The following is a 17452-nucleotide window of genomic DNA, read 5'->3' as shown; positions in this document are numbered from 1 at the left end:
ACCTTGCTTAAGTCACACCTTGCTTAAATGTTTTGCAACACAATCATAAAACCAAGTGACTTTGAATTACAGCTTTCTCACACGGTTTCCTTCTGTTTTCAAAGGCCAGTAAGGATGGGAAAAGAATTGTGCAGACAGCTCATAAGACTGTGTTTTATTTTGATCTTATGCCTCAAGTGAGATACAAGAACATTCAAGAAATATTAAGTAGATACGAAACCTAGTAAATTTTTTCCATAAAATGTTAATGGTTTTGAAAGATCATTAATGTTCACTATCAGAAAAATTGGCCAAGCTTTCTGAACACTGATTTTGCTGAAGAAAATGCTGTTTTGTTAGAACAGATTTTCTGCATTCATTTTGATGAAATGTCACCTGGACAAGGAAAAAAGCAACAACTTTACAGTAACACCAGAAAAATAAGATTCTACCAATGTAGGAAGCATGTTTTGTTGTTCTGTTTTTTCATTTTGTAATGCCCTTCCATTTACATGCTGTCACTTTGAGCAAAACCTATAATGCGTTATGCTAACCTACGGCAACAAAGCAATGAATTAAAATTTCCTCTGAAAAACTATTCCCCCTTCCGCTCCCCCCTGGTTAAGTGACTACTTTGAAAAATCATTTCCTTTTTTTTTTTTTTTTTTCCAAGCACAGAATACACAACACTGTCATTCTATATCTGACAGCCACTGTCTCCATGGTACACCAAACCATGTCTCTTCCCCTACCAACAAGGGCTGCAGTGTTGCAACAGCATTCAGTACGTGTGAAGAACACTCTACTGAGCCCAGTCTCTATAATCAATTGCCATCCACTGTTATGCACTTCGTCAAGAAGCTAAACATCTTTAAGTTCTGTGGAAGTGACAAAATCCTTGCTGTTCTAACCATTACTGTTTAGGCCAACACCAGACTAGTAATACACTTAAATACTTTTATTCAATTGCTGATTTAGAGAACCATCAAAAATCCCACTACATCTTCATAAATTCTATTGTCGGAAGAAACTTTTTCTTACAATATCACAACAGCTGCTTTATAAGAATATATTGCATGCTTTAAATTGCAGAATCATAGAATACTTAGGGTTGGAAAGGACCTTAAGATCATGTAGTTCCAACCAGCCTGCCATGGGCAGGGACACCTTACACTAAATCATATCACCCAAGGCCTTGTCCAACCTGGTCTTGAACACTGCAGGGGATGGACCATTCACAACCTCCCTGGGCAACCCATTCCAGTGCCTCAGCAGCCTCACAGGAAAGAATTTCCTCCTTACATCCAGTCTAAACTTCCCTTGTTTAAGTTTTAACCTGTTACCTCTTGTCCTATCACTACAGTCCCTCATGAAGAGTCCCTCCCCAGCATCCCTATAGGCCCCCTTCAGATACTGGAAGGCTGCTATGAGGTCTCCACGCAGCCTTCTCTTCTCCAGGCTGAACAGCCCCAACTTTCTCAGCCTGTCTTCATAAGGGAGGTGCTCCAGCCCCCTGATCATCCTCGTGCCCCTTCTCTGGACTTGTTCCAACAGTTCCATGTCCTTTTTATGTTGAGGACACCAGAACTGCACATAGTACTGCAAGTGAGGTCTCACGAGAGCAGAATAAAGGGGCAGGATCACCTTCGACCTGCTGGTCACGCTCCTTTTGATGCAGGCCAGGATACGGTTGGCTTTCTGGGCTGCAAGTGCACACTGCTGGCTCATGTTCATTTTCTCATTGACCAGCACCCCCAAGTCCTTCTCCGCAGGGCTGCTCTGAATCTCTTCTTTGCCCAACCTGTAGCTGTGCCTGGGATTGCTCAGACCCAGGTGTAGGACCTTGCACTTTGCAAGGTTAAACTTCATAAGGTTGGCATCAGCCCACCTCACAAGCATGTCGAGGTCCCTCTGGATGGCATTCCTTCCCTCCAGCATATCAACCGAACCACAGAGCTTGGTGTCATTGGCAAACTTGCTGAGGGCGCACTCAATCCCACTGTCCATGTCACCAACGAAGATGTTAAACCAGACCGGTCCCAACACCGATCCCTGAGGGACACCAATCGTTACTGGTCTCCAGCCAAACATTGAGGCATTGACCACAACTTTCTCTGCGGCCATCTAGCCAGTTCTTTATCCACCGAGTGGTCCATCCATCAAATTGATGTCTCTCCAATTTAGACACAAGGATGTCATATGGGAAAGTGTTGAACGCTTTACACAAGTCCAGGTAGATGACATCAACTGCTCTACCCCTGTCCATCAGTTCTGTAGCCCCATCATAGAAGGCCACCACACTGGTCAGGCAGGACTTCCCCTTAGTGAAGCCATGCTGGCTGTCACCAAGCACACCTTGTTGATTTTCATGTGCCTTCCAGGAGAATCTTCTCCAAGATTCTACCAGGCGCAGAGGTGAGACTGACTGGTCTGTAATTCCCCGGGTCATCCATTTTCCTCTTCTTAAAAATGGGGGTTATATTTCCCTTTTTCCAGTCATCGGGAACTTCACCTGACTGCCATGATTTTTCAAATATGATGGGCAGCGGCTTAGCAACTTCATTTGCCAGCTCCTTCAGGACCCGCGGATGGATCTCATCAGGACCCATGGACTGGTGCACGTTCAGGTTTTTAAGATGGTCTCGAACCAGATCCTCTCCTACAGTGGGCCCAGGATCTTCATTCTCACAGTCCCTGTGTCTCCCTTCCAAGACTTGGGTGGTTTGGTCAGAGCCTTTGCCAGTGAAGACCGAGGCAAAGAAGTCATTCAGAACCGCAGCCTTCTCCAAATCCTGTGTAGCCAGCTCTCCTGAGAGCTTCCTGAGGGGGCCTGTTCTCCCTAGTCTGTCTTTATTTGCTATGTACCTGTAGAATCCCTTCCTGTTATCCTTAATATCCCTAGCCAAGTTTAATTCTAACTGGGCCTTAGCTTTCCTAACCTGGTCCCTAGCTTCCCGGACAACATCCCTGTACTCTTCCCAGGCCACCTGTCCTTGCTTCCACTTTTTATAGACCTCTTTTTTCATTTGAATTTTCGTCAGGGGCTCCTTATCCATCCAAGGAGGTCTCCTGGCCCTCCTGCTGCACTTCCTTCTAGTTGGGATGCAACACTGCTGACCTTGTAGCAGGTAATCCTTGAATATCAACCAACAGTCTTGGGCCCCCCTGCCCTCTAGGGCTATATCCCATGGAACATTCCTAAGCAGGTTCCTGAAGAGGCCGAAGTCTGCTCTTTTGAAGTCCAGGGCAGTGAGCTTGCTGCACGCTCTTCTCACTGCCCTGAGGATCTCAAATTCGACCATCTCGTGATTGCTGCAACCAAGGCTGCCCTGGAGAGTCACATTTCCAACGAGCCCTTCCCTGTTGGTGAGCACGAGGTCAAGCATGGCACCTCTCCTTGTCGGCTCCTCTATTACTTGCAGAAGGAAGTTGTCTTCCACACAATTGAGGAACCTCCTGGATTGCTTGTGCCGGGCTGTACCACCCCTGCAACACATGTCAGGGTGGTTGAAGTCACCCATGAGAACAAGGGCCTGTGAGCGTGAGGCTGTTCCTATTTGTCTGTAGAGTGCTTCAGCCACAGGTTCTCCTTGATCAGGCGGTCTGTAACAGTTCCCCACAGTAACGTCTCCCATAGCTATATTCCCTTTAACCTTGACCGACAAACTTTCTGTGGACTGCTCACCTGTCCCCAGACAGAGTTCCATACTCTCCAGCCTATCCCTAACGTAAAGGGCAACTCCCCCTCCTCGTCTGCCAGGCCTGTCTTTTCTAAAAAGCCTGTAACCTTCCATTCCAACACTCCAGTCACAGGAGCCATCCCACCACGTTTCTGCAATGCCAATGATATCATACCACCGTAGATGTGCACACATCTCTAATTCCTCTTGGTTGTTCCCCATGCTACAGGCGTTTGTATAGAGGCATCTGAGCCGAGCTCCAACTGAAGCTAGCTCATTGGCTGGAGTGGCTGGAATACATCTACATTGCTCTGAGCATTTATTATAGGTGCTGGCAAATGACTGGGTGTGTTGGGATGGAACGATGCCCCCCTCCCCCAACACATCTAGTTTAAAGCCTCCTTGACCAGTCTGGCAAGCCTCCTACCAAAACTGCTCTTTCCCTTCTTTATCATCAGACCAGCTCCACCAGCCCCCACTAGACTTGGCTTACAAACTTGGGTCCCGTGTTCAAGACACCCAAACCCCTGACTATGACACTACCCTTCTAACCATTTATTAACCTGGCCAATTCTCCTAGCTTTTTTGTGGTCCTCCCCTGTATCCTGGAGAATTGACGAAAAAACTATCTGAGCTCCAGAGCCCCTAACCACCTCTCCCAGGGCTCTGTAGTCCTTCTTTATGTTCCCCAGCGGAGCCCTTGCTCCCCTCTTCAATTCACTCACCCGTTCCTCCAAAGCTGAAGTAGGTTTTCCATCCCACTTTGTCATGTCTTCTCCGTGATCCCGCAGGTAAAACCATAGGGTACCCCGTGGCGTATACTTCCTCTATCTCCTCTCTTGAACAATAGGACGGCTTCTGTTAATAGCTGAGATGTGTGTTGGTACACGTGAGGAGCTGGATAAATCAGATAGATTGTCCCTCAATTGTTTGAGGTCCTGGGACAGTTTTTCCACAGCTGAGATAGAAGGGGTGAGATTGTCTTCGAACTCTCGGAGTTTATGAACCATTTCATCCACTGTTAGTGGTACTATGTCATTCCAGGTTACTGTTGCCAATGAATGGGCATATGATGACGGTGCATTCCATGTAAGTTTTCACCATATGGGTCGTGTACATTTGACTTCATCTGGGTCTATGGGTATATCCCCGTTATTCGGCTTGATGTGATAGATCCATCTCTACGATGGCTGATTCCCTCAGAGACTGGATGCCTTTGTCTAAAGTAGTCCACTTGGCCGAATGACTCATAACATCGTCCTTGTATGGAAACCTTTCTTTCACAGCTGCCAAGAGCTGCCTCCAAAGACTGAGGGACTTTTTCTCTCTTGCAATTGCTTTGTCAATTCCCCCTTCTCTAGCAAGTGATCCCAGCTGCTTGGCTTCTGTACCTTCTAGTTCGTGACCATCGGCCTGATTGTCCCAGCATCGGAGTAACCAGGTGGTGATGTGCTCCTCTGGTTGACGGGTAAAATCTTTTTGCATATTCCGTAGCTCAGTTGAGGTCCAAGGTCGAGAAGTTACCTCTTCTTCTTTGTCATGTGATGATGACTCCTGATCAGATTCTGGACCGGGTGGTGAATTCATTGGTTCTTCATCTTGCTTCACCCTTCTTGCCTCTTTTTTGTTTTTTCTCTTGCGTACAGGGGCAACCGATATTGGTACGAATTGGTCCTCTGGTTTGGCTGCAATGATTACCACTGTGGTTTGAGTAGCGACTGTACTTGTTGCTGGGGGTGGTGTAGCTGCTATGCTTGGAGCTGGGGTAACCGTGCTGTCTATTGCAGTCGAAGTTTGAGCAGCTGCTGTACTTGCCGCTGGGGTAGCTGCGCTGTTCATTGCAGCCAAAGTTTGAGTAGCGACTGTACTTGTCCCTGGGGGTGGTGAGGCTGCTGTGCCTGGAGCTGGAGTAGCTGCGCTGACTGTTGCTTTGCCCTCAGATCCACCGACATTCTTTTCCTTTTGAAGGTGCTGGATAGTGTTGAACCAGGCCCTGTAAGCATAGGTCAAGCCCCAGCATGTTGCCATGATCTGTCTGTCTCTGGTATGGCCAGAATGACCACACCTCATTTAAGTGTTTTGTTAATTCTTCTGGATTTTGCAGTTGTTTGGTGATGAAATTCCAAAGTACTGGAGGGGCCCACTGACCTAGATACTTGCCCATACTACCCCACACACCCTGCCACTCACGACTGTCCAGCCTCAGGGAAAATCTCTTGGTCCTCCTATATCATCGTTTAACCCCAGACAAGACCCAAATCTGACTCTGCTTAACTCTTGAAATCAGATGAAATGGTCGTGGGCAAAATACACTCTTGTATGTGTGCCAACATGGTGATCACCATCACAATCAGCAAACAGGTCTCAACAGCATTAACAGGCCATTCAAAAACTTCAAAACTCTCAAATGTAAATGGTCGGGGGGGGCAGGACTGGGAGGGTAAAAGAATGTCTCCTTCACAGGTTGACCACCCGAGAAGGAGAAAAAAGAGGTGTAATTGCTAAGCACTTCTATTATATACCTCCCAAAGTATAAAGGTGGTGACCACACTGAGAACATAAGCCAGATCAGTTTCATGATCAATGATTCTATTGTATTACAAGTCATTACCATAAAGTACAATGAGACAAAAACCTTAGCCCAAGCCCCACACTTGAAAAACACTCTAATGCAGCAAATACCGGCTCGAAGTAAGGTATGATATACTGAAACTGTGAGATCAAGAAGAACAACTTTGAGAGCAAATAAATCAGCATTGTGACGAGTGACTATTAATCCGGACAGATCTGTCATTATCTCAACCCTTCATGCCCCATGTTGGGCGCCAAAAAGAACTGTCGTGGTTTAAACCCAGCTAGACAGCTCGTTCACTCACTCCCCCCCACCTTTTCCTCCCTCTTTCTTTCCTTCCCCCCACCCCTTACTCGCTCCTGGAGGGATGGGGAGGAGAATCGAAAGAATGCAACTCACAGGGGTTGAGACAAGAACAGTCCAGCAACCAATGTACAACACAAATCACTACCACTACTACCAACGACAACAGTGATAAGAGAAAATAACAAGGGAAGAGAATACAATACCACCCGCTGAAAAACGAGTCAACCCAGAAGACCCCGTGTCCTTCCGGGTAACTCCCAGTTACCCCCCACCCTGGGCATGACGTGCTGTGGTATGGAATACCTCTTTGGCTAGCCTGGGTCAGGTGACCTGTCTCTGCTTCCTCCTGGCTTCCCCTCCTCCCTGGCAGAGCATGAGCCTCACAAAGTCCTTGGTCAGGGTAATCATTACTTAACAACAACGGAAAACATCGGTGTTACCAGCACTGTTCCCAGGCTGAAAGTCAAAACACAATGCTGCACCAGCTACCAAGAAAGAGAAAAACTGACTGCTACTGCTAAATCCAGGACACACAGATAGAGCAATGCAACCACAGATGACGGAAGTAACTCATTAGATTTCAGTGTCAACCAATCAGATATTGGAACCCTTGCTTTAGTAAACTAGAATGAAAAAAGGTTGTGCTCCTACCTGTTCAAACAGAAGTGCCTTTGGCTCCTGTATCATTCAGGTAGACCTGGAACTGCATTTTAAAAGAGCCAGTTCCACCTGTCTTTTTTTTCCCATTGTAGCCAGAATTCTGTCAGTCTCCTGACAATATATTTCCAGCATGATTAAAATAAAAAAACAAAAAACAAAACCAAAAAAAAACCCAACCCAAACAACCAAAACCCAACTAAATTAAATCCCTATCTTTTTATTCTTTAATGTCATTCATTTATGCAGTTACACAACAAAGACCATTTTATTATTTGTCCCAGAACAATGTTCTGTGACAACAATTTCTGCACATTTTGCAGTGACAGTTCTAGTAGTACAGTCCCATAAACGTCATACTGTAATTCACTGCCTTTTTCTAGTCAACCCTCATAAGCATAGATATCAGTCATATTCACAGCAGAGTCTGCTCTCAACACAGATTAAAGGATTTGCCACAAGATGACAACAGTCAAATGCTCCTCACAGCACAAGGGGGAACTATGAGTTCATTCCTGTGTACGTGTGTGCCTCTGTGTAAATCCAACTTTTCCACGTTATCTCTCGTTCACAGATACTTCAATATGTGTAATCCTTTATTTCACGTAGTCACTCATGTGAGTATACAGATATTCTGCCTATCCCTTACTATCTCTATCACAGGCTGATATATCCCTATCCCACAGCCTAATGGGAGGATGCAGGCTACAGATGGCTAAGTGCTTTTCAGAGCACATTAATTAGCAATTGAAAAGTGACTGTGGTTATTTGAAAGTATTTCATTAAGGCTTCTGCAGCCAGTCATAATTTTTAATCAACATGTTTAAAGAGTAAAGCAATTTCTCCTCAAACTTACTACACAAAGAAAGTAACAGCAAGATGTCAAACTCAATTAGGTAACCAAGGACAAATCTGATAATCACTTTAGGACTCTAGTCCAATACACTGCCAGAGCAAGCCCGGATAGCTTAATCTTCAGCAGTGCTTTCCCATGTTCAAGGCAGAGTCATAGCAGAGACCATATCCATTGCTTCAGGGCTCCTGTGGCCTGAATTTCCATTTCAACAGAGCTGAACTGGGAAACAGGCCTTAAGGAGCACCCAGATGCAGCTCTAGTGTTCTATTGTAGAAAACATTCATTAAAGCTGGACTCTAGGAGAGGCAAATCTAGTATACATTCTAGTACTCCTCTTGTGAAACCCTTCAGTTTGGCTGTTGAACCTTACACCAACAGGTTTTACTTGGTTTACTGTGCCCAGCTGTGGGGTAGTACTCCCTTCCCTCCTATAAATCAGAGAGCCTTCCAGTCTCATGTGGAGGGTCCAAGCTCAAGACAACTCCACCTGCTTCTTCAAGTCTGACAACATTCTTTTTTGGGAGCTGGTTTTCACACAACCAACAGACACTGAGGCCTTGAGGTCTCATTCAGTCTTCTTTGAGACCACACAGCTGATAGAGGACTTGGTGCTCTACCCTGGCAATTCTCCTACCTTGTGAGAAGGGGGTATGTTCTTAGAAACAACACAGAAAAGAAAGCAGAAAGTCACGAGACTTGACAGAGGTGGAGAAGCTGAGAGATATTATACTTAAGATCTAGTAAACCTTTCGATTTCAGATATTTCTAGGAGGCCTTTGTTCTCTTCCTCTCTTTTGCTTCTGGCAAGAAATGTAACCAAGGATGTGCTTTTGTGAATCACAAGTAATCTACTATTTGAACAGACACATCAGCTCAAGGACACACAACAGTAGCAGTGGCCTCAAAACCCAACCCCCTCCCTTTGGTTACAAGAAGCCAAGAGAAGGTGCTATGTGCTTTAATGGGAATCAAACAACATGAACACGTTTCTCCCAAGCAAAGGATCGCGGGACAATCTTGTTCAGTAAGGCTTTCAAAGCACTGTGCAATAGCCCATGGTGAATACATCATGCCTAGTTTCCATTGCACTTGCACATCTCCTAGCACTGACAAAAACCACCAAGCACGCAGGCGCTAGGGACAGACAGACTTCAAGTACAAGGGGTACTGCAAATAACTAAGGATAGCAGTCCTCCAGTTCTGTCAGAGAATAAAAGCCATTGCTGCTCTTATGCCTCTGCAGACTACTTAAGACCTGCTGTGTAGCACACAGTGGTCTCTGACAGGGAGAGCCTGAAGACAGGCACACTTGGGTCTGCTACCATTTGGAGTGGATCAGTCTGGACAGCACTTGATCTAGAGACCTTTAGGGTCCCATAGGCAGCCTTGAGGCATTGCTGATATAGTTCTGGCATTTCAGCTCACAAAGTCACAATTCAGTCACAGTCCAATATATTAAGTCATGGCATATGATTTTTGAATCAAAACATTAAAGAGGTAGGATTAAGGGGGTTTTGCAATAGAACCTGGATTCACTTGGTAGGTAATGCAGTTAATTTGTGCCTTATGGGGATTTGATTTTGGGTGAGAATAGCCAATAAATTAAACTATATGGTATCAACTGCTACATAACACTGTATACATTGTCACTTTGGTTGTATGCCTATGGTGGCTCTATGTCCATCACTGGACACTGGGCATCTCATGGCATCTGTCTCCAGATCTGAGAACTGGAACCCATGTCCCTTTGATTAATGAAGAATTAACCAGAAAAGTGCAGAGGTGATGGAATCAGAACTGGCTTCAGTATTCAGCAATCCAGCACCACAAACCATGTTTCCTGCCCCAAAAAGACTGTTATAACCCAATCATGTTGTTATAGCCCAACATCATGGACTCAATGAACTCAACAAACCTTTATAAGGGCAGTCCAGGGACTATGGGAATGATATCTCTGTGTGTTTACATGTGCATATAGACAGGGTGCTGACTGACGGAGCTGAACATGAGCCAGCTTGTGCCCAGGCAGCCAAGACAGCCAACGGCATCCTGGGCTCTATCAGCAATAGTGTGGCCAGAAGGGCCAGGACAGTGATCATCCCCTGTACTGGGCACTGGTGAGGCCGCAATTCGAATCCTGTGTTCAGTTCTGGGCCCCTCACTACCAGAGAGACATTGAGGTGCTGGAGCAGCTCCAGAGAAGGGCAACGAAGCTGGTGAAGGGCCTGGAGTACAAGTCTGATGAGGAACGGCTGAGGGAACTGGGGGTGTTTAGTCTGCAGAAGAGAAGGCTCAGGGGGACCTTACTGCTCTCTACAACTGCCTGAAAGGAGGGTGGAGCCAGGAGGTGGCTGGTCTCTGCTCCCAAAGAACAAGCAATAGGACAAGAGGAAACAGCCTCAAGCTGCGCCAGGGGAGGTTTATACTGGATATTAAGGACAATTTCTTCCCCTAATGGTGGTCAGCCATTGGAACAGGCTGCCCAGGGCAGTGGTGGAATCACTGTTTCTGGAATTATTCACAAACCATGTAGACAAGACCCTGAGTGACTTGGTTTAGTGGTGGCCTTGGCAGTGCTGGGGCAACAGCTGGACTTGATGATCTTGAAGGTCTTTTCTAACCTGATTGATTCTATGATTAAAAAGAGTCTTATATTCAGTTGGCATTATCAAAAACACTGCGATGAGGCACCTGCACACAACTCCAACAGTGCTCATGCCAGCAACCCAATGCCTGCAGCTCCTTTATGATTTTTTTAAAAGAGAAGTCCAGTTGCATATCCTACTCATATCCTCATGATCATCATGGAAATTAACTACCTGCCAGTGACATCAGGCAGCAACTAAAGTCTACAACTGAATGTTTCAGTAGCATTTTTCTGTAAACAGAAATAATTTTACTTCCAGCAGTGGAGCCACCACTATGAAGTGGGCTATACACATCCTCAGTACAATCTGAAGAGGGGATGGATGATTGTTACAGTTAAGTCTGCCAACTACCCCATGCACACCTTGTTTAAGCACTTCAATACAACCCATATATCTGTGCTGGTGAAATGGGTCTTATATATGTCACTCAAAAATGAAGCACGGGAAAGACTAAGAAGCCAACTGAACGCTGGCTTAGACAATGCAGTGGAGTCAACAAAACTGAAAGAACACAGAGGCTTGAAATCTCTTTGACCGTCACAGCACATGCACTTCTACTCAATCCAAAGTGGAGATACAAACCCAATCTGGAATTCACTTGTTTAGACTGGCAGACCAAACCAAGGTAGAGTAGATGTGGCCCCTTATTTCTAAGGAGCTTATGAATGTAAAAAGGATTAGGTTTGCTGCTGTCTATGGAGGTGTACCTTTCACCATCATCCCCAGGAAGTAAAACGTGTCTCCAGAACAGACCTATTATGAAACCATGTAAAAGCCCAGCTGGCAGGAGTAATGCTAGCAAAAAAATCAAACAGGCTTGTGTCCCAGACCTACCTGGAAGGGTAGGTTCCACATCAGACCCTATCCTGTAACAAGGAAAGAAAAGGAAACAATTCTCTTTGCAGATGTACAGCCTATATGAAGGTCAAGGGGCTTTTTGCTCTCCTGCACAGAGTGCCTGGAAACTTCCTCTGCTGGAAATGCAAGTGAACTTATGTCCCTGCCCTTAGCAGAAGGGTTGGACTAGATGATCTTTGAAGGCTCCTTCCAACCCAAACCATTCTATGACATGTTGAAGCCAACATCTGTAATGTATCCTAATCAGCCTAAGTTAGGTGTAGCAAGTTCAAAGCAGCACTGAGACTACAACAATCCTCATTTCCTAATTCTGTATATCTTTCATTATTGATCCTGGGCTTTTTATTTTCAAGAACTGTAACAATACTGTACAGCTGTAACACAGTAAACCATACAAAGCTTTCCTTCCATGTATGAAGCAAAAGAAATAAAATCCCCAAACAATACAGTTGCTTATTCACCCTGAAGCAGAAACAGCAAGTTCATTTTGTTAGATAGGCATCAAATGAAAACTAAAAATCTCTTAACAACCCCAAATTACAAGGTCCTAAATTCAGTGATTGTCACTATATACCATGCACACTGACAGTCTCAAACTCACTGGGTGCCCTTCTCAGCTGAACCACTGCAGCAAAAGACTGGATCATTTGTTATTCTTGTACCAGAAAAGTTATAGCTTATAAATTACATTTATTATTTATTACATTTATTTTTTTACTTATAAGTACTTACTTCAGTGAAAGAGAATAGTCATGCTTGCTTGTTTGACTATTTCTTACAAGGTAGCTACACTCTTTACATAAACGTAAGAGGTTTTCTGCATCCGTCCGACTGATTGCTCCATGATACCATCTAGGAAAAAGCAGACAGATTAATACACACATTCCAACTCCTACTCCTTTCACTACTTCTTTTCTTTAAGGTATGAATAATGGTTATTATCGCATGGATATCTTCTAAATCCATATTATGAATAAAAAGCACATTGGTTGCATTATTTGTGATATATCAATATTTCAAATAATATACAAAATAACAAACAGAAATGAAACAAAGGCAAACAAAAAGAAAATTGCATCTGAAGAATACGAAAGTTAACAGTGGAAAACATTTGTGAAAATAAATCTTTGAGAAAGAAAAAAAATGATAAAGTGTGAAGATCTATAATGAAGACACTTATTCTAAACATAGCTGTGACAAATCAGAGCACTTTAAGTAAAACTCTGGGATGGATCTGTGGAGTGGGTGTGATCAATTCAGGGAAGAAAGGAACTGGGGAGAGAAGAGGTAGGTCCTTCACTAAACTGACCACTGCAAACAAAGAACCTCCTCAGCACATGCTGCTCTGCATCAGCAATAAAAATCTCACAGTCACAGTAGTGAACACTGACCCTTCTCTCAAGTTTCCAGAGCAGTGTAATGCGCCTGGTCCTGCACTGGGTCAGTCACATCTCTGAGGAAGATCTCTCCCTTCCTGCAGTTGCCAGATGCACTTTGAAGCACAGTGCGACACTATCATGCTTGCCTAAGCAGGATAATGCTTACATGAGGAATGGTTGCTACGTGTTATTACCAGGAACTGTCACTGGCCTTGGGCAAAAAGATTTTTTCCATTTATTGTAATTTTATTTATCTGCTAAACTTACTCTAAGGGAGATATTCCAACTAAAAGGTGAATAAAGACCAGACAGATCCCTTTGACAGAAGTCTTGCTCCTAACTACCTTGTGCTGATGCCAGCTCCATGCCAAATCTGATGAATGTGCTACACAAAAGTTGGTGCTCAAACTAAAAATTCATTGTGTGCCTGGCTACAACCACAGTTTTCATTGGAGAAAGCTAAAAAAGAGGTTTATAAATTTGTATATTCATGGCAGACTAGAAAGGGAGTGCCTGACAGTTCCATCACTTCACAAATAAAATTGAGACACATATGCAAATGTTTTCAGGGGCTGTTCTTCCTATCTCCCATGGGATATTTACTGTTGAAGGATATTTCTGAATGAGTAATTTAAATACTATGCTATCTTCTGAGTGTAAGGGAAGAATATTAACTCTAAATGTGAATCAGAAAATGGTTTTAGGACAGTCTAAAAATTATTCTCTTTATTTCCTATTTCTATATTTTTTCTGACCCAGCCAAAACCAGGGAGATACCCTGGACTCTGACATTTAGAAGGAATTATTTCATCTATTGTTCAGATCTGGTGCTTCTTAGTTGTCAGAGAGATTCACAGAAAAAGAATGCAGGACTGGTTTCAGTAAGCAAAATCTGGTTTTAAAACAAGTTGGAAGAAAAGCAGTGAAATATGAAGACAACTGCTGATGGAGAATATTTGATTCACAAGTGACCCATGGAAGTTGTTTTGGCTACAGCCAAGAGTAAAGAGCAGTAGCCACAAGCGTAATTGCTTGTGAATCATATGCCCATGTAAATGGAACACTGGGATTGCTCCAGCTAGGTATCAAGATAAGCATGGTGCGATAAAGTTCCTGACAAATCTGCTGTTTCAACTGTAGTGGGTTAGTTTGCCCTGGGTGCGCTTATTTTTTAAATGTTAACATACAGGTGTTTGTACAGATGGTCAAAGACAAAACAGTGAAATGACAGCTTCTGAAAGATACCAATGAAAAAGCATGAGGCATAAAAACCTGAAGACATACACGCCTTCTAATATATCCTGGAAAACAGGCACACAGTGCTAACCTGATACCAAAACTGAAAGCGTCCTGACTGTGGCTTATAGAACATTCTTCCTGATGTCCCTTTCTTTCTCAATAGCCAGGTTTCAGCTGCAGCTGAAGTGGCTGCAGCTCCACTGAAAACAGGACAGCTGCACCAATTATACAGTAAGTATAATAAATTATTACAGCTCATATAATGCACAACATTACTCTGTTTTTGAATTGGTCAGAGCAAAACAGGAAGTCATCAGGTCTTGTACATAACGCTGGGAGGGATTCACTTTCAAGAACACAACAGAAACAGCAGAATATACTTTCTTCTTTCCAGTGTTACTGAGGAGGTGGAACAAATTCATTCAACTCTCCTAGATCCAAGAGTTACTAAGTTCATAGTTACATTTTTCTTAATCACCAGTAAACAACTAAAAGTGTTTTCTTGGTATATTATTACACCTTGGTATTTTTCCCTGTTTGGGAAACTTACTAATCTACTTGCCTACTTGCATGCTCAGGAACAAAGTATTCTCACAAAAAGCACACCCCCATCAACACATGACTTCTTTGCCTTTCTGTGTGAATCCATTGGCTTCACAGTGCTCAGAAATATCAGTGTAACCTGTGCAAACTGGTCCACAAAAAGATTTTTTTTATTTTATTTGTGTAGCAGAGGATTCTGGCCCCTTCTGGCCCCTTTGGTATAACACGGTACAGCGGGTCATTCCATCACACAAGCCAATCTGTACAAGTGGTTCAAGGAAGGGTAATCATATGGCAGGACAGAGGACACCTTTGTGGATATCAGACATTCACAGGGATTGAATTCCCCCAGAACATGAGTCTGGAGCTGACAGAACTGCCTCTAAATACCACCCTCAAGCTTGACACCACCAGAGCTGAAATGCCTCTTTTCTGAAGACTTTGTAAGTGGTCTCATCAGTCTCTCTGTGGAGCAGTATTACAAACAGAAGCAAGGTACATCTGAGGCACCAGAAACATGCTATGCAGCCATAAAGATATGGAATCTGTGCAGCTTTAAAGCACAATTTGTATATAGGTGATACGCATCTGTTTTCCCTAATCGACACAGTTGAAAGTGGAATAATCACACATTCTTGGCAGACAAATTTCACTGTCCCTGAGATGAATTTCCTGCTTAAAAGTATTTTGTCTCCCACAGAAGTTAATCACATGATTAACAGGAATAGTTTTTTGCACTAACATGGGAAACTGAGGAGGGGGAACTAAACAGGAAGATCTGGGACACTTTCTGCTTCTGTAATTGGGGAGGCAAAGAGCTAGAGAGCAATTACTTACATCTGCTTTTCCAGTTGAATACTTGGATCTATTCTCTCTCCCAGGATCTCACAAAACTCTGGACTGCCATGTTTGATAGGTTTAAAGCCTCCTCCAGGTGCTCTTAACTGCCTGTGCTGGTCATTTGAGGGAGAAGGAGATGTTTGTCGTTTCTCACTTCCATTAAATTGGGCTGCAAGATACACAATAATTACCTCTCCAAGCATGGTTAACAAGGACCAGAATAGTTGTAGCACTTAGGTTTCACACTCCCCAGTGAGAATAAATGTTCACCCACAACCATCAGGATGTAGTGGTTTATCCACAAAATTATGTAAAGGTGTTTCTAACTATGCAAAATTCAGTCCTAAAACTCTTCTTCCTTTCCAACAGCAAAATCCACATTTTCCAACAGAAAAATCCACACTCTTCCAAACCTTATTACAATAACTAGGGCTTATCTTAGCATTTGATACTTTCCTCTCCAAGAGACCATACTGGTAAGCAAGTAATAGAAACAAAGATAGGCTCCTGCCCTAACTACAGTAACAAACAAGTGAGAACATCCGGAAAGCAGCTTGCCTCAGTAGAATCATCCTAATCATCCTAACTCATCTGACATCCACATCAGAAGTACTGGCAAGCAGCAATGAAGTAAAAGTGTATTCGCTTATACAAAATGGGCACAAAATTTTTGTTTTGAAACATTAGGGTACAAAGTGACAAAAAAGGAAAATAGCATTTATTAGTCTCTTTCACAAGCTATATTATTCCAAGAAAAAACAAAATAACCTATTTTCCAAATATGTAATTTTTAGAGCACTGCAACATCTATAGCAAAGCACAGACTAATGATGAAGCACTGGCACAGGTTGCCAAAAAAAGCCCTGGCTGCTCCATCCCTGGCAGTGCCAAGGCCAGGTTCGATGGGTCTTGGAGCAACCTGATCTAGAGGAAGGTGTCCCTGCCCGCAAACTGGGCGATCATAAGATACTTTCCAACCCAAATCATTCTGTGATTCTATGTGAGCATCCTCATTCTACACTTACTACACTTACAGATTCTACGTATCTATTTAATTTCAAAAAATTAAACACAGAATATTGACAGAAATGTGAAAGGAGCTACCTACACCATCTTCCTTATTTTCACTGCCTTCTATGGTTTGCTGCTTCATCAAAAACAAACGCTCTAAGCTGCAGATGAATCAGGAGGCAATCAACAAAATGTGTACAAACACACACAGTGCAATCAGCTCCCCTATGAGTTTCAAGACCTGTGAGCTTCAAGATCAGAGAAAATGGTACAAGGACAAGAGCATGTTGTAGATCTCATGCATTTACACAGCCACTTAGGCATGTGGCTGTAGTACTTATTGTTTTAAGGTGACATTATACCACAGGAAGATAGCTGTAATGTTCAGAAACATAATGCATACAAAATAGAGGTATGCTGGATGCCTTCCTTATGGGGCTTAGGACACTTCCAAATTTTCTATTCATAGAAAGTAGGCACACATTATTGCAAAAATTGGTGAATGTATTTCATCATATTCTAAAGTATGCATGGCAGAAATATACTTGTTATTTCTTAAAATGGTAACTCAGATTTAATCTCATTACCTGGGTAATGAAAGCTGATCAGTATAACAAGGAGAAATATTGCATGTGTGTAATTGCCAATGACATGTATGAACAGCACTATCATTTCAACTGTAAGAAAACCACCTGGATATAGTTTGTGAACTCTGTGAAAACTGGTGAACTTAATGTCAGCTTCTGACCAACCAACATCTTTCACACCAAAAAATTCAGTTCATAGGATAAACATGAAGCTCAGCTTTATAAACAGCAATACCTTTACAACGTGATGGTTAGAAGTAGGATCTGTTCTCCAAAAATAGCACAAAGTTAAATTTC

General features: G+C 43.3%; 1 protein-coding gene across 3 annotated transcripts in view; it reads right to left on the bottom strand.

The window, feature by feature from the left end:
* SHB (SH2 domain containing adaptor protein B) overlaps window positions 1-17452 on the bottom strand; it is a 68285-nt gene that overhangs the window by 7241 nt on the left and 43592 nt on the right. Inside the window, exons 4-7 of one of the 3 annotated variants that reach the window (XM_062631737.1) lie at window positions 15555-15726; window positions 12289-12408; window positions 11533-11564; window positions 10488-10681 (exon numbers count right to left, since the gene is read on the bottom strand). In XM_062631737.1, the coding sequence (XP_062487721.1) occupies window positions 10569-10681; window positions 11533-11564; window positions 12289-12408; window positions 15555-15726 (437 nt within the window). In that variant the 3' untranslated portion in view covers window positions 10488-10568. Of the gene's footprint in view, window positions 1-10487; window positions 10682-11532; window positions 11565-12288; window positions 12409-15554; window positions 15727-17452 lie in introns of those variants that run through there. The other 2 variants (XM_062631738.1, XM_062631736.1) reach the window with 2 other exon arrangements.

Source organism: Pezoporus occidentalis, unplaced genomic scaffold (assembly GCF_034315485.1).
Source record: "Pezoporus occidentalis ecotype Australia unplaced genomic scaffold, CSIRO_AGI_Poc_V1 ctg372, whole genome shotgun sequence".
Taxonomy (NCBI): domain Eukaryota; kingdom Metazoa; phylum Chordata; class Aves; order Psittaciformes; family Psittacidae; genus Pezoporus; species Pezoporus occidentalis.
The sequence above is the reverse complement of the archived record's forward strand: the minus strand, read 5'-3'. Positions and strand labels throughout refer to the sequence as shown.